A 25,043-nucleotide genomic window follows, 5' to 3' on the forward strand; every position below is an offset into this window, starting at 1 on the left:
CAAATCATCTTTGCCTCTTTTTAAAAATAAGAATCACTTGTAATGCAATTCTTGTCCAATGAGTTCGGAAATTAGAAAAACTACTTTAAGAATCGATAGACAGACTTATACCTACCTACCACATATTATGATACTTAAAATATATAAAACATACCATTAAAACTGCCTTCTGAAAAAACCCTGCTGCATCCATCATCTTTTGAAGGATAATAGTTTCCAACTCTTCAGGATCCAACTCATCGATGTTAAAGGGAATGCCATTAAAGAGACCTTGTGGTAGTGAACCCAAGCCAGTGGTGTTATAAAAACTTGCTCCTCCCTATTCAAATCAGAAGTGAGACAGATATTAATGTAGGATTTACCTATTTAACAAAAGAAATCTTAAAATTATTACATCTGTGATACTTAACTAGAAGCCAGCTTGACAACTGTAGTATGAGCCGTACAAAAACACTGGCTCACATTCAACAGTATTTTATTAATTTTAACAAATATTGTAAAAATGATCAACTAGACTAAATGCGCTGCTCCTTCTAGATTTGAAACTTTTGGATTAAAAAGTTCCACTTCCCATGATCTGCTGAGTAAACTGATCTTAGCGATAATTTGATTAGTATTGTCAGCCTCTTGGATGAGCAAGGGGATGTGGTGCAAGCAAGAAAATAAACTGCATTTCCCCATTCCTTGATGCAGTCTTGCTGCTACTCCTGAAAAGTACAGATATATGAATGTCACAGAGAAAAAGATCAGGTTTGGTTTTAATATCCTTTAGGATATTATCCTTCTGTGAGAGATGCATGGCAAACAATACAGTGATTTGCACTGCTGCCTCACAGTGCCAGGAACCCAGGTTCAATTCCAGCCTCGGGTGACCATGTGGAGTTTGCACATTCTCCCACTGTCTGCATGGGTTTGCTCTGGATGCTCCAGTTTCCTCCCACAGTCCAAAGGTTATGTGGACTGGCCAAGCTAAATTGCCCCTTAGTGTCCCAGGATGTGTGGGTTAGGGAGATTAGTGTTTTTAAAAGTTTATTTATTGTCACAAGTAGGCTTGCTGCAACTAAATTACTGTGAAAATCCCCTGGTCACACTCCGATGTTTGTTTGGGTAAACTGAGCGAGAATTTGGCATGGCCAATGCAACTAACCAGGTGGTGAGGGATTGGAATGCCCTGCCTGCTGCGGTTGTAAATGCGCCTAGTTTGGGGGCGTTTAAGAGATCCGTGGATAGGTTTATGGACGAAAAGGGATTGGTTTAGGTTAGTGAGTCATTGTTTTTTAACTGGTCGGCGCAACATCGTGGGCCGAAGGGCCTGTTCTGCGCTGTAATGTTCTATGTTCTATGTTCCAAAATAGAAGGTTTGATGGATTAGCCATGATAGATGTGTGGGGTTACAGTGATATGGTGGGGGAAAGGGCCTGGGTAGGGTACTCTGTCAAAGAGAGTTTGTGCAGATTCAATGGGTCAAATGGCCTTCTTCTGCATGATAGGGATTCTATAATTAAGTGAAACTGAAATGGAACCTTCAGTTAGCTGGAAGGTAAACTGGAGCTGTCTAGAAAAAAAAACAAACATAAATGGAAACAGAAATGCCAGATTTCTGGGGAAACTGATACTGGTTGAAACTAGGAAGAATTGCAAAGAGCCACTTGAGCTACTGGTGCAATAGATAGGCCAAAGAACATGGAGGCTGGGTCGTGAATAGTTTCTGCAGCTGTTTGTTACATGAAGATAACATTGATGGATCCAGAGCACAAATACAGGTGTGACCAGAGCAGAGAAGGTTCTCCAGACATGTGTCATGTTGATGCCTAAGCATTTTGGATTGGGTTGCTGGCTGAAGATAAAGAAAAATTCTCAAAAGTAAGGAGCTGAAATTCTATCAAGCTTCAGAGCATTGAAGAACTTTTCACTTGATATTTTTGCTGTTTGTTTTGATTGGACTGCTTAGTAAAACTGTGGGACCTATTTTCGCTGTATCTGCTGCATCAGATTCCTGGAATGGCAGGTTTGTTGTACAAGGAGAGATTGGGTTGACTAGGCCAGTATTGATCGGAGTTTAGAAAAATGAGATGGAATTCTGACAGGATTGGACAGGGTGGATGTAGAGGTGTTGTTTCCACTGGTTGCAGGGTTTAGAACAAGGACTCTCAGTCTCTGGATATGGGGTAAGCCATTTAGAACTGAGCGGAGAAGAAACTTCTTCACACAGAGGATGGTGAACTTGTGAAATTCTCAAATTACAGAAGGCTGTAGAGGCCAAGTCATAGAATCCCAATAGTGCAGAAGGAGGCCATTTGGTCCATTGAATCTCCACCGACTACAATCCCACCCAGGCCCTAGCCTCGTAACACCATATATTTACCCTGCAAATCCCCCTGACGTTAAAGGTTAATTTAGCATGGCCAATCCACCAAAATTGCACATCTCTGGACTGTGGGACGAAACTGGAACATTCAGAGGAAACCCACACAGACAGAGGGAGAATGTGCAAACTCCACACAGACGGTCACTCAAGGCCAGAATTGAACCTGGGTCCCTGGTGCTATGAAGCAGCAGCAATAACCATGGTGCCATCCGTATTCAGTCACTGAATATATTTGAGGAGGAAATAGATTTTTAGATTCTAAAAGCATCAAGTGATATGAGGAGAGCACTGGAGTATGGTGTTGAGGTAGAGGATCACCCATGATGATACTGAATGGAGGAGGAAGCTCAAAGAACTATATTTCTTTTTAATGTGCAATTGAATCCAATGCATTTGTCAATTCATGTTTAATTATGTAATTTTTGATTTGGTTGTTAAAGTAATTTTTTTTCAAATTGGTTTTCTCATCGAGGGGTCATTCAATAAATACGATTCTGTTGGTTTACTGTCTCCATAGGGACAACATAGGACATAAAATTATAACTTGTGATGTGCTAGCATAGCATATTAAAAACTGCGCCCTTGGGGCTTTCCTTTAAATTCAGCCCATAGTGATAGAGACATTAGTACAACTAAAAACAGCACTTGTACTTCTCACCGTCCTTTGGTCATCAAATTCAGAATCAATACCCAAGATGTTTTGAACATGAACCCGTGGATACTTTTTTTTCATAAAATTGATTACATTGTCCACAGTAAGTGATTCTCCATCCTTTAATTGATTGTATATCTGCAAGAATAGAGAATGGTGTTAATTAATTGTAATTTTGCTTTTATTCTGTTAATTATATTCACACATAAAAGTAATCAAAATCTATGAGTCAATAATGCAATTTAACTCTGGAATAGCATATTTAACAATTTCCTGATTTGGCAAGCATTCGTTAATATTCTGGTACCAATGATCTCATCAAGGGTGTACTTTCACTAGGGAAATCAGCCAGGTTCTCTGCTTTCCATTACTACCCAGTAACTCTATTTACTGATGTGTAAATTTGGAGTACAAATAAAAACAGGATCAACTGTAATCCCCATGTCATGACAATAGTGGTAAAGAGGAAGGTGTACCACTGCCCTGAATTTTTCTGCCCCACCACCACTCGCAAGCTGCCACTGCCCTGCCTTGTTCACTTCAAGGAAATACATAGGTGACTTTTCCCTCCAATGCTGCTATCTGGAATCGCAAAATGAATCTTGATAGTAATAGTCCCTGGGGGTCAGAGTTCTTTAATTTTTTTGATGGATGAGGAGATCCAAATCAGAGATTCCCTTCCAGTTTCAGTCAAACTCTTCTATATTCCCGTGGTTAGTCAAAGCTTCTAGTGTTATGTTACGCGGCTCCACCCTTCAAGTGATAACCCATCTCTTGTTATTTCCACAACACAGAAACAATTAAGCGTTTTCTTAGGGTCGTGGGTAGGTATTCCATCATAAATGCATCATGAAGTGCACTGATGTCATGGCAAAGTCAGGACAGCAATTGGAAGCGGTACATGCCTCTCCAAACATGCACATGCATATATTCCAGCAAGAATCAGGACATTCAAAAGAGATTTGGAAAGAAAATAGAAACCAATGACATGCAATAGAAATGAAGCCAGAACCAACATTATTTTAGAATAAAATTATGCTCACTATCAGGTCCACATGCAGTAGGAAAGCCAATGCTGGATCATTTGTTCTGTCAGTGGGCTTTGCCTCATCTGTTTAATTCATCCAATGCACTGGTTGAAAAGCAGTATGTTGAGAGAGGATGAGTTGGATTCTCTATCATCTGCTTTCTCTCCTTGTAAGGGAGAAACAGATCTTCGAGGAGGGGCAGAGACTGAGGGAGAGGGGAATAGCAAACTTGCCAGATGCTAGCAATAATGCCCACCAGGTGACTGCAGCTATCAGGCACAGCTTGCACTCTCTGAAGCACTGGTGCTCACAAACAGATTTGACCCTGTGTTGGGAACAAGCAGATTTGAATTGGATCTCCGTGCATATCCTCACAGTCCCGAGAAGAAAAGCATGCCGTTGATGTTGTTCACGTTGTTCCATTTCAGAGCTGCAAAGCATGCTCCTGTGTTGGAGTGAAGGCTTACATCAGGGAAGTGCAGCTCAAGGTTAATGAAATGCATTAGAATAAATTCCCGGAAGTTAGAAATCATCTATTAAGCAAGTGAGAATACACTCTCAAAAGAAGTTCTGTAGCAGTGGTTTCTCACCTAGGCATGGTTGAAGCTCTTCAGTTTCATTGCTTAAGTATTAATGAAGGACTCCCTGATATGCTAAGCATGACTAACCCGGGCAAGCTCCACACAACTTGGAAAACCCAGTCTGTTAAAGCCAGAATATTGGGTTAAATTCTCAATATATTGAGGATTAAATATTAGATACAACAAGGACAAGTATCATGAATTTATGAGGCAATCCACTAATCTCAGCCACTCAGTCTCTCAAAGTTCTGAAATTCCTCAGGTAAAAACGTCAGCTCCTTTTCTTCAAAGAATTAACCATTATTTTCATCCGACAACAACTGCCAGTCAATCTGTGTTTCAAGGGCATAGTCTTCACCATAATGCTGTGGACCACATCTATGTTCACTGTCTTAGGCTGCACTCATAGAATCTCTACATTCAGCCCATCGTACCTGCACCAACCACAATCCCACCCAGGCCCTATTCCCATAAACCCACATATTTATCCTGCAAATCCCCTTGAAACGAGGGTCAATTTAGCATGGCCAATCAACCCAACCCGCACATTTTTGGACTGTGGGAGGAAACAAGAGTACCTGGAGGAAACCCACACCAATATGGGCAGAATATGCAAACTCCGCAAAGACCCTGAGGCCGGAATTGAACCTGGGTCCATGGCGCCAACCACTGTACCACCGTGCTGCCCCCTTTTCTGTTACCTAAAAACTATTGATTGATATTTTGTTTGCACTTCAGTCCCACACTCCTGAGTTATGGAATGGGGGCAGGAAAGATGGAGGACCCCCTCGGGAACCTGCTCCTGGGCCTGACCAGATTCCCCATAAACAGGTCCAGGCAGCGGGCAACTGAGAGGGTCGTCCGATCCAACTGTCTGCCCCTCTACCATGGCTACATTCGCGATCGGATGTCCCTGGAGAGGGAACATGCGGGGATTCCAGGGGCACCATCAAGGCCTTCTGTACCCGTTGGATCGCACATGGGCTGGGACCTGTTATTGACCCTTTAATCACATTTTGATTTGATTTTTCAAATTTCTTTTATACTTTGGTTTATTTCGCTTAGGATGATTCCCTTTTTTTTAGAAGCAGCTGCCCCTTTTACTTTGTCCCTATTACTGTGTCCCTCAGTTTATTTGACTTAATTTATTTGGTTTGGCAAAATGATGTCTTCACCAAAATGATGCATTCAGTACAGAATCTCCACAGCTCTGCTCGCATCAGTCCTGATGGGACCATTCACTAGATTTATCTTTATTTGAACCCTTAGTAATAGCCCAGTGCACTTTATGGTTACATTTGGTCAATCATATCCATTAAAATAACTGAAGCAGTAACAATAACTTTTATTTTCCTTTTCTCCACTCCTAGATCCATTCCCTTAACTGTGCCATAATCGCTTTCCTAAAAGTTGCTCAAGTGGGCCAGTTTTTCCCCTTTTGGAGGCTGGATTGTTGTCTTGTCTGCCAAGGAGCCTACAACAGGTATCACAGTAAGAGCAAGGGTTGGTGGAGATGTACGTCCAAATCTCGCTGCCTCTCAATACTCTTAAGGGTTATTGTGATGCTTCCAAAATGCATCACCTCACATTTGTCCGGATCACTGTAAGTGGATAGGGTAGTCAAAAAGGCATATGGCATGTTCGCCTTCATCGGTCGGGGCATTGAGTATAAACATTGACAGGTCATGTTCCAGCTGTACAAAACCTGAGTTAGGCCTCATTTGGAATATTGAATACATTTCTGGTCACCACACTATGAGGAGGATGTGGATGCTTTGGAGAGGGTACAGAAGAGGTTTATCAGGATGTTAGCTGGTCTGCAGGGTTTTAGCCAAGAGGACAGGTTGGATGAACTCGGTTTGTTCTCACTGGAATGACGGAGGTTGAGGGATAACCTGATAGAGGTTTGCAAGATTTTAAGTGACATGGACAGAGTGGGTAGTCAAATGCTCTTTCCTAGGGTAGAAAATTTAAGTACTAGGGGACATAGGTTTAAGATGCATGGGGAAAAGTTTAGAGGAAATGTGCGAGGCAAGTTTTTTTTTTACACAGAGGGTGGTGAATGTCTGGAACGTAGTGCCTGGGGAGATGGTGGGAGTAGGTACGAAAGAGGCAACTTTAAGGGGCAACTAGACAAATACATAAATAGAATGGGGATAGAAGGATACGGCTCTAAGTGCGGTAGACAGAGGGGAACCGGTGGATGTGGTGTTTTTAGATTTCCAGAAGGCGTATGATAAGGTGCCTCACAAAAGGCTGCTGCAAAAGGTTAGGGTGCACAGAGTTGGGGGTAAGGTGTTAGCGTGGATAGAGGATTGGTTGTCTAATGGGAAGCAGAGATTTGGAATCAATGGGTGCTATTCTGGTTGGCAGTTGGTGACTAGTGGAGTGCCGCAGGGATCGGTGCTGGGGCCTCAACTGTTTATCATTTACATAGACGATCTGGAGAAGGGGGCTGAGTGTAGGGTAACAAAATTTGCTGATGACATGAAGATGAGTGGAAAAGCAAATTGCGTGGAGGGTGTGGAAAGTCTGCAGAGGGATCTGGATAGGCTGTGAGTGGGCGAGGACCTAGCAGATGGAGTATAATGTTAGCAAGTGTGAGGTTATCCACTTTGGTAGAAATAATAGTAGGAGGGATTATTAAAGGGTGAAAAGCTGCAGCATGCTACAGAGCAGAGGGACCTGGGGGTCCTTGTGCACGAGTCGCAAAAACCCAGTCTGCAGGTGCAGCAGGTGATCAAGAAGGCGAATGGAATGTTGGCCTTTATAGTGAGGGGGATAGAATATAAAAGCAGGGAGGTCTTACTGCAACTGTACAGGGCACTGGTAAGGCCGCAGCTAGGGTACTGTGTGCAGTTTTGGTCGCCGCATTTGTGAAAGGATAGATTGGCCTTGGAGGGAGTGCAGAGAAGGTTCACTAGGCTGCTACTGGAGATGAGGGGGCTAGCCTATGAAGAGATATTGAATAGACTGGGTCTGTACTCATTAGAGTTTAGAAGGCTGAGGGGGGATCTTATAGCGACGTATAAGATAATGAAGGGGATGGATAGGGTGGCGGTAGAGAGATTCTTCCCGCTTAGAAAGGATAGCGGGACTAGAGGGCACAGCCTCAAAATAAGGGTGGGGCAGTTTAGATCGGAGTTGAAGAGGAACTTCTTCACTCAAAGGGTGGTGAGTCTCTGGAATTCTCTGCCCATTGAAGTGGTGGAGGCTACCTCGCTGAATATATTTAAGTCATGGGTAGATAGGTTTCTGATAGACAAGGGAATTAAGGGTTATGGGGAGAAAGCTGGAAAGTGGAACTGATCCACTTCAGATCAGCCATGATCTTGTTGAATGGCGGGGCAGGCTCGAAGGGCTAGATGGCCTACTCCTGCTCCTATTTTTTATGTTCTTAAGTGCATATGGCTTTAGTTTAGGCAGGCGTCATGATCAGCGCCAGTGTGGAGGGCCTAAGGGTCTGCTCCTGCGCTGTACTTTTCTTTGTTCCACACAGACAGTAACGCATGCTGGGAATTGAACCTGGGTACCTGGCGTTGTGAGGCAGCAGCGCTAACCACTTTGTCACCCTGCCACTGATATCTTAACTTATGTTCTCAGTTAACACTACTGAAAAATGAAAATGTTTTCTATTTCACATCTGGTGTGACACAATGATATGATGAAGCACACTATCAGTTAATTCTTAATTATTCCTTACAAAATGGCATTATTTTCAAAGAAGTTCTTTTTTCACCTTTGCGAGCGCTGTAAAATTGAAATAATTCCTCAGAGGTATCTGTTAAACAGATTCTCATCCCAAGAGTGCTTCAGGTACAAAGTCAAAATCCCAAGTGTCAGTAACACTGACACTCCTCAGTATACATATTATATATACAAGCAGCTGAGATACCCTGATTGGGCAGAATATCATTGCCTCAATCAGGGACCTCATACTCCAAGAGGCCAACCACGTGGGCCTCGTTGAGGTCAGTCTCTCACGGGTCTCTTGTGACGTTTCAACACCAGATCTTGTTCCTCCAACTCAGCATCCGGACTGGATGGGGGTGCACTGAACAGGCGTTCGTCTCTTCCATCGTGAGCGCTGGATTTCCAGTTCACTCCATTCCTCGGGAGACAAAGGAGTAGCTGCAGATTCATCCACAGTATTCATTTTAGATTCTGAAGTCCTAACTACAAGCAACAGAGAGCCAGGGGAAGCCAGTCCAGGAGGATGCTCATCAGTTCTTCGCTTGCACCATGGCCACTGCGGGAAGATCAGAGACCACTGGCGCCTCTGGGTGGTCAGAGGTGTGGCCGGGCAGCGTCCACCTGCCAACCTGACAGTGCCCAGCACACTCAGTGTCCAAAGGGATAGGGCCTGAGTTTAGGCAACAGGGCCTGCTAGGAGAATAATCAGGAGGGGGGATGGTGACAATGCTGATGATGACAGTGGTAGGTGGGGGGAGGGTGTTCAATTTCCATGGAGTTGGGAGGAGGTCTTGGTTCAATAGATCAGCCCAAGTGCTCTGAAGCTGGCTTCCCCGTTGTATTTAGGCTTTGTTCCCCCTCTGCCAGCGCAAAGATCCCAGCTGTCAAAAAAAAACTGACAGAGTGCCGGAAGGTTTCATTGCCTAACTTGTCCAAAAAATTATGAAACTTAGGGCGCAATTTTATGATGTTGTCCCATCTGTTGGGCAAGGTGGTAAGATTGCATGTGAAGTGAAAAAATGGAAATGCGCCTGGTTTCACATTGCTTCCAATGTTAACAACCACAGTTTCTGGGCATAATTAGCTTCATGCTCAAAAACGCACATTAGCATACATTTGAATGGATTTCAATATCATTAATGAATTTGGTACACAATTGTCCCCCCTCACTTATGTTATGTGACGTAACGCCGAATGCCCTAAAGAGGAATATCTCATCTCATAATCTGTTAAAAGTGTGTGGGAAGGTGTGAACTGTTCTTTGCTAATGTTTAGTGGTTAACTAACAGAAATACCTGACACACTTTAAAATGAACATAACTATTTATTTAATGGACAGGGAACTTTAACTAAATAAGTAACATACCGGAAAAAATAAGATTCCAGTGGAACGCTGTTTAAATAAATACAATACTCATTCATTAACCAAAAAAAAAATTCAATCACTCTCAGTAAATATAAAACCAGTTTTTGTGCTTTTTGGAATCTTCTGGAGCTTCTCCTTTGATTTCCCTGTCTGTAAGTTCTTTATGATTTTGTACCTTTTGCTGGTTAAATGGTGTGTTTTCTTAAGAAATATCTGAAACTGACAGACTGGAGAGCTGCTCATGCCCTTGAGACTTGAGATGGCAGTTGCTAACTCTTTTTCTCCCCTGCACTCTCTTTTATACCTGTGATGACCTATCAATTTTCCTACAACAGGATTGATCTGATGTTGTCAACATCATCAAATCCACATTTTATAGGTTCTTAGTAGTCGAGTGCCTGTTTTAAATTGATTGGGTAAAACTTAAAAAACAGGTTGTCTTGTCAACACTACTGCTTGACTTTTTGATACAAATGTTTCTGCTTGGATTCTGTGTGTACTTTGCATTTTAAATCTCCAAGCACTGAAAAGCAACAGCTTTTAAAGGGAACATGCAATGTTTCTTCCCTGTAGCATTTTTACAATTTTTTTACATCTTTATCAACATCAAATTCCAACTTCACAACTCAACTTCGCAACACTTGCATTAACCACCTTTTCAGCGAGATGTCACGCCAGTGGGAATTACAGCTGTTCTATGTAAATGAGTTTATCATGCAGTATTACAATTTAATCAGATTAATCATAGAATCATCACAGAATAATCCTTTCCATACTCACTGCTACTATTGAAGAAAATGCATGGGAAAGTTCAGAATCTTCTCTTATGAAGTTAAAGGCCCTCAGAAGAGCAACTCCTGCAACTTGATTGCCATCAACTTTCTCATCAGCATTTACAACGAAGACGAAACCAATTCTAACCGTGAAAAAATAAAACATTAGTATTTTAATGTGACAGTAACTTTTTAGATTTTACTAAGATGACTCATATTTTGTTTGAAATTTCAGAGGTTTGTGCAGATTTCACAGTTTCTAGAGTTTATCGGGCTCATTTTAACACCAAGATAAACATAGCAAACTGCAGTTCTTCATAAGAAGAAATGGGACTGAAAAATTGAAAAAGTGCAGAAAGCTCCAGCAACCAAAGTTCCAATGAAAAAGAAATCTACAGCTCTAAGCTAATTGCACAGGCCAACTGGTCTCCATGAGAATCAAATCCAAAGCAAAGCCAAAACGCTTAATTTGTTTCCAAATGCTGTCTAGTAAAAGCATGAAGCAAAATAAGCAAAACCAAGTTAAGTGAAATTTGGGAGATCACTGACAAGGGATAGGTCTGGAAACCATTATTATTTTTCTACCATCAAATAGAGGAACTTTCATAGCAACAAGTTGAGTTTAAGAGGGCTATTACCATATCTGAACTTGATCTGTTGTTTCACACTGAGGTCAACTGGCTGTTAGGAAGAAACATATGCACTGAATAGAGAACTCAGCTGCTTGCATTTACAATTAACTGCAAGGATAAGCATAATTTGCTGATTTTTTTGTGATCAAACAAGATTTTGCCTTCATGCTTATTTTTTTTCACAGGACGAGGGGCTTGTTCATGCGGTCAATATTTGTTCCCCATCCTTAACTGCTCTTGAGAATAGCGGGAGATGGTTCCTTGAGCTGCTGCAATCCATGCTGTCAGTACATCCACTGTTAGGGAGGGAATTCCAGGATTTTGACCCAGAGACAACGAATCAACAGTGATATATTTCCAAGCCAGGATGGTGACTGGCTTGGGGTGAACTTTCAGGTGAGGGTGTCCCCACGTATCTGCTGCACTTGTACGTCTTAGGTAGTAGAAATTGTGAGTTTTGAAAGTGCTGTTGGAGGAGCCTGATGAACTGCTGCAGTGTATTTATTTATGGTACCACTGCTGGCATGGGTGGAATTCTCCCAAAAAAATGCAAGTGTTAAGGACTGACAAAAAAACAAAGGCGATCTTACCAAAAATATTTTAAGTACCAAATAAGTGTGAAAACAGGTTAGAATCATTCTCAGAAGCTCTTACTCAATGAATGGCATGACATTAGGAAGTTCTGTGGAACAAAGTAACATTGGTATGTTCGCCCACAGATCTCTGAAGACGGAACAACATGTTGGTTGGGTAGTGAAAAAGGCATATGGGACACTTGCCTTTATCAACCAAGGCATAGAATACAAAAACAGGGCAGTCACGTTGCAGTTTTTAAGAATTTTGGTGAGGCCACAGTTAGAGCAGTGTGTGCACTTCTGGGAGCCATATTATAGGAAGAATATGATTGCACATTCTCCTTAGATGAAGGGTCAATCAAAAGGGACAGAGATTCAAGATGAGGGGAAGGGACTTTGGGTGGATGTGAGAGAAAACCTTTTTACCCAGTGGGTGGTGACAGTCTGGAATATGCTGCTTGGGAGGGTGGTAGAGGCGGGTTGCCTCTACCACCTCATATCCTTTAAAAAATACTTAGATAAGCATTCGGCACATCATAACATTCAAAGCTATGGACCAATTGCTGGTAGATGGAATTAAGAGGGACTTCAGGTGTTTCATGTGTTGGTACAGATTTGATTGACTGAAGGGTCTCTTCTGCACTGTATGATTCTATGGTTATGTCACTTGGGAAAAAATGAGTAGGGAAACTGGATGGAGATTATTCATGCTGGACAGCCAGCTGCTGATTGACTGTACGCAATAGTGCCCTCTATCTCCCAATGCACTATGTACAACAGTGCATTAGGACATTGTCCAGGGGAGTGACATTGCCTCCCCCGAAACTCCAACTGAATGCTGACTCTGGTTGATTGGCCCCACCTTCCGTTCACCCTTCCCCCACCCCAAAAATCAGTATGTTTTCAGAGCAGATTTTCTGGCACTTAGTGCATTAAATATGTGGGGGGGGGGCATCTTTAAAGGGCATCCAACCTGCATTTAAAGTAAGTTCCCCCAACCTCCACACTGACCCTGAGGACCTCCCTCCATTATGAAGCATTGGGGGACACTTACACCCTTCGCTGGGGGAGTGGGGGGTACTTAAAGTGGAATACAATTATTCACTATTTAAATTAATAACTTAGAGGAAGGAACAGAATGTACAGTTTCCAAATTTTCCAATGATTTGAAGATAGATGGAAGGGCATGTTATGATGAAGATATAGACTAGGCGAAAACTTAGCAAATGGAGTTTAAATGTGGGGAAGTGTGAGATCGTGCACTGTGGTAGCAGGAATCAAAAGGCAGATTATCTAAATTGACAGAAACTGCATGAATTACAAAAAGCTAGCAGGCAGGTGCAACAAGTAGTTAAGAAGGAAAATGGCAATTTGGCTTTTATTCCAAAAAGCATCAGTTAAAAAATGGGGAGGTTTTGTTGCAATGATGTAGGGTGTCGGTGGGGCCTCACCAGGAATACGGCATACAATCTTGGTCCTCTTACCCAAACAAGTATATGGTAACATATTGAAGGCACTTCAAAGAAGATTCACCAGGCTAATTCCAGGACAGAGTGCTGTCCCATCAAGAGGGACTAAATAATCTGGGTCTGTATTCCTCCTGTTTATCACTGAAGGGATTCTTCTGTTACCCACTGTTCAGTTGAGGTGATTGAGCCAACCTCTCCCAGAATGCTCCTCTGCCACCTCTGTTGGATCTTTTGAATGTCACTCGTCATTCTGGTGGGATAGGAACCTCCCCCCCCATTAGAATGTCTCACTAATACCACCCCCACCAATAGGGTGGTATTAGTAAGAGATTCTAATTTCCCTAGTAGGGAAAAAATGAGTAGGGAAACTGGATGGAGATTATTCATGCTGGACAGCCAGCTGCTGATTGACTGTACGCAATAGTGCCCTCTATCTCCCAATGCACTATGTACAACAGTGCATTAGGACATTGTCCAGGGGAGTGACATTGCCTCCCCCATTTTTTCCCATTTTTTCACTGGACCACCAAATAGGCTGGACAGGATGGACTTAATTAAATACGTCCAAGAAAGCTTCCTGAATCAATATGGAGAGGATCCTACTCAGGAGGGTGCATCACTGAATCTCCAAGGTAGGGAATATGACTGAAGTGTCAAACGGAAAGCACTTTGGGTCCAATAACCATAACATTGTTAGTTTTAAAATGGTTATGGAAAAAGATAGGATGGGTCCACAGGTTAAGGTCCTAAACTGTAGCAGGGCCAATATTGGGTCATTAGGCAGGATCTAGTAGAGGTCAATTGGGTGACTCTATTTGAAGGGAAAGGTACAAATGGCAAATGGGAGGCTTTTAGAAGTGTGATATCAAGAGTCCAGGAGCAATACGTTCTTGTTAGGGTGAAAGGAAAGGTTAGTTGATGAGGGATATTGAAGCTGTAGAAGGAAGGATAGATTGGGTTTAGGCAATTGGAGACAAGTGTATTCCTATAAAAAGTGTAAGAATACACTTGAGAGGGAAATCAGAAGGCCAAAAATAAGGTATGAGATGGATCTTACAGGTAAGGATAAAGAAAATCCCAAGAAGTTCGATAGCTATATTAACAGTAAAAGGGTGGCTAAAGAGAGAATAAATCTCCTTAATGATAAGCATGGCCGTCAATGGGTGAGATTTTTACTGAATATTTCTCCTCAACATTTACTGAGGAGAAAATTATGGCTATTAAAGAATAAGGCAAACATGATGTCTTGAACCACATGTATATTACTAGGAAGGAGATATCTGCAGCTTTTTAAAGTGCAAAATCCATGTCTGGTATGTGGGGGGCTTTTTAAAGGCTAGTTGATTTAAGTGCAGGACAAAAATTAAGGATAGAAATGACAGGATTCGGTAACCATGGATGACAAAGGAATTTGTAAGCTTAGTCTAAAGGAAAAAAAGGAAGCATACGATAGGTCTAGGCAACTAAAAACAGACAAAGCCCTGAGGAGTATAGCAAAAATATGAAGGAAGGTAAATGCAGAATTAGGAGGGCTAAAAGGGGCCATGAAGTGTCTTTAGCAAACAGGACAAAGGAGAATTCCAAGGCTTATCATGCATACATTAGGAGCAAGAGGGTAGCAAAAAAATGAGTAGGCCCACTCAAGGGAGAAATGGAGGGAAGTTGTGCATGGCTCAGATTGTATGTTGGGGAGGAGAGTGGAAGAGAAGTTCAGAGTGAGCTGGGACAAGGAGTGGGGGGTGCAGAATTATACATTCAGGGCATCCCCCGAATAATGGTATGAGACATGCCCCTTTCATTGTTTTTTTAAGCACAATATCATAAGAGCTGAAGACAAAATCTGCCTGTTGCTCCAGAGAGAAACATGCCAGTTTTCTCATTGGAAGTAACACACTGCCATTTTTTGGTAGGATTCCCCCAATGAATCTAATTTGCCAATACCTTGTTTCGTGCTTTCACAATTATAAAATTGATATCATGCTCCCTCTCTATTTCTGTCATCTTGAAAACAGAAAGTCTATTCAACTGTTTTGTTATCACTGCTACTAAGAAATTGAGCATGAATACTGGAGGTTAATCTCTTTCTCTCAGCATGTTGTTATTTCTACATGAACCTGATACAAGATACCTTTAATGCATCTCAATCTGCATGCTAACATTAGGGATTAAATCATCTCAAAGGAGAAAATACCATTACTCAGCCAGTACCAAAGAGGTACTTTATTTATTATTTACCTAAGAGGAATATTGTGGCGATAGAACAGATCAGCCAATTTCACCAACTCAACTGCATCTTCCTGCGCAGGGTCAATACATAGAATCTGTGGTAAGAAAATGGAACAATAAAATTAGTGAAACATTAGTTAGGCCTCATTTGGAATATTGTGTACAATTCTGGCCACCACACACAATCAGAAGAATGTGGATGATTTGGAGAGAGTACAGAAGAGGTTTACCAGGATAGCACCTGATCTGGAAGGTATTTAGCTACGAGGAGAGGTTGGATAAACTCAGTTTATTCTCATTGGAACAACAGAAATTGAGGGGTGACCTGATAGAGGTTTACAAGATTAAACATAGAAACATAGAAGATAGGAGCAGGAGGAGGCCATTCGGCCCTTTTAACCTGCTCTGCCATTCTTTACTACCATGGCTGATTGTCCAATTCACTAACCTAATCCTGCTTTTTCTCCATAGCCTTTGATCCCATTCACCCAGGTGTTAACACTAGCCATCTCTTGAATACTTTCAATGTTTTGGCATCAACTACTTCCTGTGGTAATGAATTCCACAGACTCACCACTCTTCAGGTGAAGAAATGTCTCCTCACCTCTGTCATAAATGGTCTACCTCGAATCCTCAGACTGTGACCCCTGGTTCTGGACTCCCCCACCATCAGGAATATCCTCCCTGCATTTACCCTGTCTCATCTCTTAGAATTTTATAACTCTCTCTCAGACCCCCCGTCATTCGCCTGAACTCCAGCGAAAACAATCCTAACCTAGTCAATCTCTCCTCATACATCAGTCCCACCATCCCTGGAATCAGCCTGGTAAACCTTCGCTGCATTCCCTTGAGAGCAACAACATCCTTCCTCAGAAAAGAAGACGAAAACTGCACACAAATATTCTAGGTGCGGCCTCAGCAAGACCCTGTATAATTGCAACACCACATTTCTGCTTCTGTACTCGAAACTTCTCGCTGTGAAGGCGAACGTACCATTTGCCTTCTTTTCCGCCTGCTGCACCTGCATGGTTACCTTCAACGACTGGTGCACAAGGACACCTAGGTCTTGCTGCACACTCTGCTCTCCCAATTTTCAGCCAATTAGATAGTAATCTGCCTTCTTGTTTTTGCTTCCAAAGTTAATAACATTTATCCAAATTATACTGCAGCTGCCATTGATTTGCCCAGTCATCCAACCTGTCCAGATCATGCTGAAGGTCTCTGCATGCTTGTCACAGTTCATTCTTCCATCCAGTCTGGTATCGTTTGCAAACATGTTACATTTTGTTCCCTCATCCAAATCATTAATGTATATTGTGAACAGCTGGGGTCCCAGCACTGATCCCTGTGGCACCCCATTAGTTACTGCCTACCAATCTGAAAATCACCCATTAATTCCTACTCTTTGTTTCCTCTCTGCCAACCAATTTTCTATCCACCACATTTCCTCCAATCCCATATTGCATGATAATCTCTCGTGCGGAACTTTGTTATACAATTTCTGAAAGTCCAAGGATACCATGTCGACTGGCTCCTCTTTGTCAACTCTACCAGTTACAGCTTCAAAGAATTCCAACAAATTTGTCAAGCATGATTTCACCTTCATAAATCAATTCTGATTCAGTCTGATCCTGCCGCTGCTTTCTAAATGGTCTGCTACAAAGTCCTTGATAATGGATTTGAGAATTTTCCCCACTACTGATATTAAGCTTACTGATCTATAATTTCCTGTTTTCTCTCTACCTCCCTTTTTGAATACTGGAGTAACATTAGTCACTCTCTGCAGGGACTGTTCCAAAGTCTATAGAATCCTGTAAAATGATCACCAATGCATCCATTATTTCTAGAGTCACTTCCTTAAGTATTCTGGGATGTAGATTATCAGGCCCTGGGGATTTAACCACCTTCAATCCCATCAATTTCCCAGCACCATTTTTCTACTAATATTAAATCTCCCTCAGTTCTCCCCTCTCACTAAATCTTGCATTCTCCAACATTTATGGTATCTGATTTGTATCCTCTTTAGCAACTACAGAACCAAAGTATGTATTCAGTTGCCCAGCCATTTCTTTGTCTCCTATTATACATTTAGTATGTAGGGGACCTACATTTGTCTTCACTAATCTCTTTCTCTTCACATAGCTGTAGAAACTCTTAGTGTCAGTCTTCATGTTCCCTGCGATTATGAGTGGCATGGACAGAGTGGATAGTCAGATGCTCTTTCTTTAAGGTGCGTGGGGAAAAATTTAGAGATGTGTGAAGCAAGTTTTTCTTTGCACAGAGGGTGATGAATGTCTGGAATGTACTGGCCAGGGAGATTGTGGGATCAGATACAATAGCGGCATTTATGGGGCATCTAGACAAATACATGAAGAGGATGGGAATGGAAGGAGATGGATTCCATAAGTGCATATGGTTTTAGTTTAGGCAAGTATCATGACGGCACAGGCTTGAGGTCCGAAGGGCTTGTTCCTGTGCTGTATTGTTCTTTGTTCTGGATGAACTTAGAAATTGACTACATTTGAAAGTGCAATGTTAACAGAAAGGGTTGTCATAAACAAATTTTCTTGGTCACAGCTGTAAATTGTTTTTGAAAGTTACAGACTGTGTGTGCCCAGAAATTTCATAAGTTATAATGCTCTATACAGCTATCTGTTTTTCAGTTGAATCCTATGCAACTCCATATTGGGACCAGCTTCCTGGGTCTCCTCTCTTTCTCCAGAAAATCCATCTCTTTTGCTCTCTGTAGATTTAATCAATAGAAAGGATTTGACTTCAGACCAGTTTTGCCTACATCTATTCAAAGAGGAGAACCAAAGGGATACCCTAGACTGGCAGAGCGGTCTTCTTCTAGGGGATCATTCTCTGCTGAGCTTTGGGAGGGACGCACAAGGAACTGTGGGGAAAGTGGGAGGATCCACGTCACCAGCCAGATCAGCTGAATCAGCCCTAACAATCAATGGGGTGACAGATGATGGAGCCAGATTGCCCTCCCATCCCAAGTAGTGAAAACTCGGCCCTTTAATCAAAACACCAACTTTTTGGTTCGTAACGGAATCACAGAGACTGACACATTTGTGGCAATCTCAGAAGGCGACCAATGATTACCAGAATATCCTGTGAGTCAACAGTGTAGCTGCATTTGTTAACAGACAAAGATCAAAGCACAGTACAGCACAGGAAAAGGCCTTTTGGCCCTCCAGGTCTGCACCGATCATGATGCCTGCCTAAACGAAAACTGTATGCACGTACGGAGTCCATATCCTTCCATTCCCATCCTATTTGTGTATTTGTCTAGATGCCCCTTTAATGCCATTATTGTGCCTGCTCTCACCACCTCACCAGGCCACCTCACCTCACCATTCTGAAATTCAAGACCCTCTATATAAAAAAAAACTTGCTTCACACATCTCCTCTAAACATTTCCCAATGCACCTTCAACCTATGTCCCCTAGTACTTGACTTTTCTACCCTAGGAAAGAACATCTAACTCTGTCCATGCCACTCACAATCTTGTAAATCTCAATCAGGTTGCCCCTCAACCTCTGTCATTCCAGTGAGAACAAATCAAGTTTATCCAATCTCCCCTCATAGCTAATACTCTCCAGACCAGGCAACATCCTGATAAACCTCTTCTGTATACTCTTCAAAGCATCCACATCCTTCTGGTAGTGTGGCAACCAGAATTGTACACAATATTCTAAATGAGGCCTAGCTAAGGTTCTGTATAGCTGCAGCATGACCTGCCAATTTTTATGCTCAATGCCCAAATTAAGATACAATTAGTCCTTCTTAATACACAGTGAGTTCTCCTTGCATGGTAAAAATTTGAGCTTTAACTTTTCTCCATTGCAAAGAACAAAAGTGCAGCACAGAAACAGGCCCTTCGCCTTTCCAAGCCTGCATCAATACAATTAGATGTTTTTCTTTTCTTTAAGGCCTAAATTGTGAAGTTTCTAAATTTAATACCGAAAATATTACACTGAAAACCAGGCCACTGCATGTTATAATATCGGCGTAATCAGAATAAGACTGCATTATTCTGGCCAGCTGCCGAAAATAGCCAAAGATCTCCAGGAGAGCCACTCCGACCGATTCCATCCACCGCCCCCCCCCACCACTGCGTCATCTTCGGCAACGTGCCGGCTCAGACCAGAACGCCATCGCATCACCATCCGAGCTCCCCCCTCCTCATCTTCGGATCCCTCTGGAAACAACCAAGCGCTTGGATACTCGCCCATTGCGTCAGCTTCGGAAAGCGCCTCCACATAGCCGAGAATGTGACCACCCACTCGATCATTCCCCATTCATCTTTGGCCACCGATTGGAATGAGACGAGGGCGCTGCGTTCCGACCGAACACTGCATCATCTTCGCGGAGGTTGTGTCGCCGGCCTTCGGGCACTCCATGGAACAAAGCTGACTTCAAAAATCCTCCGGAAAGATCTGAGAGCCTGCCCTTTTTCAGTCAGACCCAAAAAAGAGGACAAATTAATGTCTGGCTCAAGGTGGCGCTGGACGGAGGACAGAGTGCTCAAAAGTCGGACTGTCCAGCCTGAAACCGAACGTCTGGCCTCCGTAACTTGACGGGACTGTTCATGCTGTTCTCATTGTAAACCAGCTGATTGGCTGGCCATTTTGATGCGTCCCCCTGATCTGTCATAAATATCCACACAATGATCACTCAGTTCTTCTGGGTTGCTGTTGTAGTTCTGAGTCTTCCACTTAGAGAAAGCTGTTAGGTGCTGGTGTGTCTTTGCACCCAGGTGTTAACATCGTCTTCAGACCTTGCAGATTTTACATCGAGCCCCTCCTCGATGATGTGCCCTGGTGATTATTTCTTTTGCCGGGCCTGAATTATGACATGCAGTTCCTGGTCATAAACCCTGAGCAATCTTCAAAACTCCTTGCAGACGTTGTCATCTGAGACACATTCAAAGTCTGTGACATGGTCGCCTTGCACTGCAGCTCTCTCCCGTCTGGAGTTGTATCTGTTACCCGGGAGCCCCTGCTCAGGAATCCGCTTCTCTACAAATGCCATTTCTGGTGGCTGGTGGACAGATGGCTTGTGAATGCCATGGTGACCAGGGTCGAGATGTGCTGGTTGGCAGAGAAGTGAGCTGAATGAATCCCATGACCTCAACACAGGGCGATGGACATGCAGCTTGCGAATGATGCCATCTGTGACCTCAAAAACATGCTCTGACCTGACGTGGTCACACATGGTCTTGGAGAAGCGGAATCCTGTCTGAGAGTACCCCTGATTGGACCAAATTTCACATTGGCCCCAAGACCAGACCTATTCCCCTGGGGCCGGAGCCCCACGATCTGAGCTGCATCATGGAAATGCCCCCTGTGCCTTTTGCCACTGCATGAAGGGGTTTCACGTAGCGGTTGCTGCTGCACATTTTCTGCTACTGTGCCCTCGCTCAGACACACCTTGATGTGCCTTGCTGCCATCCAATGGCAGAGTTCCCTCTATGGAGGAATTCTCCCCTTCTGCACTGGGGACCTGGGTAGAGGGTAAAGCATGCAGAAGTCTGTATAACTGTAGATTACCTCGGTTCACGGGTTCCCAAGAGACCTGCCCTTTCTGCGGTCTGGTGGAGTCTGTGGACCATGTCGATGTTTATGGTCTTAGGCTGTACTCCTTTTCATTATTTAACTCAGGTCCATGCTCCTGACCTACATTGCACAGGGGGGCTGGGAAGACAGGGGGACTTCTCGTTAACTTGCTCCTGGTCAAACTTCTAACAACAGGTCCAGGCAGTAGGTGACGACGGGGTCATCCGACCTGACTGCACCTCTACCGCAGCAACATTTGCAGTGTGGTGTTTCTGGAGAGGGAGCATGTAGTGTCCTGGGGTGCCATCAAGGACTTCTGTTGGGACTCGTAGGGACTGGAGTGACTTATCAACCCCTTTAATCACTTTTTGGTTTAATGTTTCATTTGTGTTTAGTTTGGGGTAGCAAATTCCACAGATCCACAACCCTTTGGGAGAAGTTTTTTCTCTTCAACTCTGTTTTAAATTCGCTACCCTTCATCCTAAGACTATGACTGCTCATCCTAGAATGCCCCACCAACGGAAGCATCTGCTCCACTTCTACTTTATCCATACCTTTTATCATCTTGTATATCTCAATTTGATCTCTCCTCGTTCTTCTAAATTCCAGAGAGTATAGGCCAAAGCTGTTCAATCTCGTCATACGGCGAGCCCATCATTTCTGGGATCAATCTAGTGAACCTCCTCTGCCAATGCCACTACATTTTTCTTCAAATAAGGGGTCCAAAACTGTGCACAATACTCCAAATGTGGCCTCGCCAATGCCTTGTCTTGTACAACAATACTTCCTTACTTTATATTCTATTCCTTATGCCAACATTCCATTCGCTTTCTTTATTATCTGCTGTACCTGCATGCTTGTTTTCTATGTAACATGAACGAGGACACCCAGATCCCTCTGCACCGGAGCACCCTGAAGCCTCTTCCCATTTAGATGATAAGTTGCCTTCCTATTTTTCCACCCGAAATGTATGACCTCATACTTATCCACGTTAAACGCCACCTGCCACATTTTGGCCCATTCTCCCAACCTATCTATATCCATTTGTAAGATTCTTATTTCCTCATTGCAACTTACTGTCCCACCTACTTTTGTGTCATCTGCAAATTTGGCTAGAGAGCCTTCTATCCCTGTATCCAACTCATTAATATAGATTGTAAATAGCTGGGGACCAAGGACCGAACCCTGAGGCACCCCACTAGTTAGTTCTTGCCATCCAGAAAAAAAATTTATTCTAACTCTGTCTTCTGTCCAGAAGCCAGTCACCTATCCAAGCTAATAAATTACTCTTAATCCCTTAAGGTGATCTAACCTTATGAATTAACCTTTGATAAGGTATCAAACACCTTCTGGAAGTCTTGATGTACTACATACGGTATGCTTGCCTTCATCGGCCAATCGTAAGATCAGAAGTGAAGATGTTTTCTGTTGATTGCAAAAAATGTCCAGTATCATTTGTGACTCAAACATTGAAGCAAGACGTAGATAATCTGAGCTCAGGCTGATTAATGACAAGTAACATTCATACCCACAAAGGTGCCAGGCATTACATCTACCAAAACGACATCTAATCATTCCCCCTCAATTTTTAAAGACAGAATCACATAGCACAGAAAAAGCCATTTGGCCCACCTAGTCTGCATATAGAATTCCTACAGTGCAGAAGGCCAGTCAGCCTGTCTAGTCTGCACCAACTCTCCAACACAGCATTTTATCCAGATGCAACACCTGCCCCGTTTCCTTAACCCCATGCATTTACCCCACTAATCCCCTTAATCAACATACCTTAGGCAATTTAGCATGGCTAATCCATCTAACCACATCTTTGGAGTGTGGGAGGAAACCAGAGCACCTGGAGGAAACTCAGACAAACAGGGGTGAGCCAATCACCCAAGGCTAGAATCGAACTTGGGACTCTGCCGCTGTGAGGCAATACTAACCTCTGAGCCAATACTAACCTCTGAGCCACTGTGCCACCCTCAAAACTCTACAGCAAATCTTTGGAATTCTCTACCAGTGAATTAAGGATGCCCATCCTCTGACAATCAAATCTTTTGGTCTCTGACAATCAAAACTATCATTCCTTTGTATTGGTTATGGCTTCAGCTATTTCAGTGCAGTGATTCTCATTGACTTTGTCAGGGCTCCTCAGACAAATGTTTCCTGTGCTATATGATTCTGTTCTTAAAAGTTGAGGGAGGATGATTAGATGTTGTCTTGGTAGATATAATTGCCTGGCACTTTTGTGGGTATAAATGTTACTTATTATAATCAGCCTAAGCTTGAAAATGATTCACGTCTTGCTGCATGTGGACACAGGCTGCTTCAATATCCGACTCACAAATGATTCTGAACATTTTTTGCAATCAACAGAAAACATCTTCACTTCTGATCTTATGATGGATTGAAGACTGCTGAAGATGATTGGGCTTCTGGTACTATCATGAGGTACTTTTGTGGAAATGTCCTCTGACAATCAAATCTTTTGATCTCTGACAATCAAAACTATCATTCCTTGTATTGGTTATGGCTTCAACTATTTCAGTGCAGTGACTCCCATTGACTTTGTCAAGGCTCCATAGATAAATGTTGCCTTGACGTCCAGGACTACCAGTTTCACCTCCGAAATCCAGTTCTTCTGTCCATGTTTAGAGCCTTGTTATCCTGGCAGAATCCAAAATCAGGTTATTGCTGATTAAATGCTCTTTGTTGCAATTTCATCACTTTGATGATGGACAGTAGACTGATGAGGTTGAATTGGCTGGATGCGATTTGCCCTTCATTTCATGGACAGGTCATACTGACTTAATTTTACATATTATCAGGTAGATTACAATATTGAGCTGGTAGCCCCTGGGCATGGGCATCGTGGCACTGCCCAAAGGGCAAAGTGCCTTTGCCCAGGGGCACTTGGAGGGGGTGGGGTCCCGCTGCCATTCTGCCATTGCGATCGGGGCAGGCTGGGGATCAGGCAGTCTGGGATGGGGGAAGGGGTTCTGGGCTGGCCCGCGAATGAATGGGGGCCGAGATCAGGCCTGTGGGGGAGTGGGGGCAGCACTGTGGCAGTCTTGGGCTGGCCAGCAAACTGCACGCTGACAGATAAGGGCCAGTGAGCACGCGCAGGGGCCCAGAACTGTCAGCCTGCAGCATGAATAGGCCTTGCTCCCCCCCAAGGTTTTAATGATATTCCCGATTGTGATCTCTGCATTGCACAGAGATTTTTGTCTGAAGTTGCACTGCAAAAAAGAAGTGTAATTTACGCCAGTTCTCCTGCGAATTTGCCACAGAGAATCGCAGCCTTGGTCTCTCGGGGAACCAAAGGATTTGGGAGCAGGTGAGAGAGTTAAGGCAAAAGCAGCTGCAATCACACTGAATGACAGAGCAGGTTCCACTGCTGATATGGCAATCACCATTTCCTTCAATTTCTTATGTTCATTTAAATTTTAAGTAGTGTTTAGTTTATTTCTTGGATTAATAGATAAGATATTCCAATTAAAGTGCACAGAAAAGATCCTAAACCACAACAATGAAGCTGGGCCATTTTCTGGATCCAAACATGCCTAAATGATTTATCGAGAAAAAATACTATTTCTTTTCTCCCCCTCCAAAGGCATTCATTATCTCACTGTGATATGGTTCCAGGAGGCAATTCCCTCAACCAGACATAACTTATGCTGGACATAAAATTGAATATTATGATGTTTCAAGTGCTCATCCAAATAATTTTTAAAGATTGTAAGGCTTCTGGCCTCCACTACCTTCCCAGGTAGTACATTTCAGATTCCCATCACCCTCTGAAAAGAATTCTGAAATCCCCTAGGAATTCCCTGTCCCCCTACCCTAAAACTATGTCCCCTCACAATTGTCATTTCTCAATTTTCCAAAATTAACATACTGGGGTCACCACCAACCAGAAACTGAACAGTATCCGTTATTTAAGAAGGGGCTGCAAAGCTAATAGAGATTTGAAATTCTGCAAATGATCCCAATTTCCATGCTTACTGATTCTCCAAAGCCTGTCCATTACCTAGAAGGCACAAGTCAATGTCATAGAATCCCTACAGTGCAGAAGAGATCATTTGTCCCATCAAGTCTACTCCGACTCTTTGGCAGAGC

The 25,043-nt window shown here is 43.0% G+C and overlaps 1 protein-coding gene across 2 annotated transcripts in view; it reads right to left on the bottom strand.

Annotated features, from left to right (window-relative positions):
* The window catches only part of uggt2 (UDP-glucose glycoprotein glucosyltransferase 2), a 373,478-nt gene that overhangs the window by 188,729 nt on the left and 159,706 nt on the right, over positions 1-25,043 (bottom strand). For both annotated transcript variants that reach the window (XM_080198156.1, XM_080198157.1), the window contains exons 15-18: positions 15,373-15,458; positions 10,469-10,604; positions 3,027-3,158; positions 155-319 (exon numbers count right to left, since the gene is read on the bottom strand). In XM_080198156.1, coding sequence (XP_080054282.1) covers positions 155-319; positions 3,027-3,158; positions 10,469-10,604; positions 15,373-15,458 — 519 coding nt within the window. The remainder of the gene's footprint in view (positions 1-154; positions 320-3,026; positions 3,159-10,468; positions 10,605-15,372; positions 15,459-25,043) is intronic.

Source organism: Carcharhinus amblyrhynchos, chromosome 10 (genome assembly GCF_965287045.1).
Source record: "Carcharhinus amblyrhynchos chromosome 10, sCarAmb.v2.hapA, whole genome shotgun sequence".
Lineage (NCBI taxonomy): Eukaryota > Metazoa > Chordata > Chondrichthyes > Carcharhiniformes > Carcharhinidae > Carcharhinus > Carcharhinus amblyrhynchos.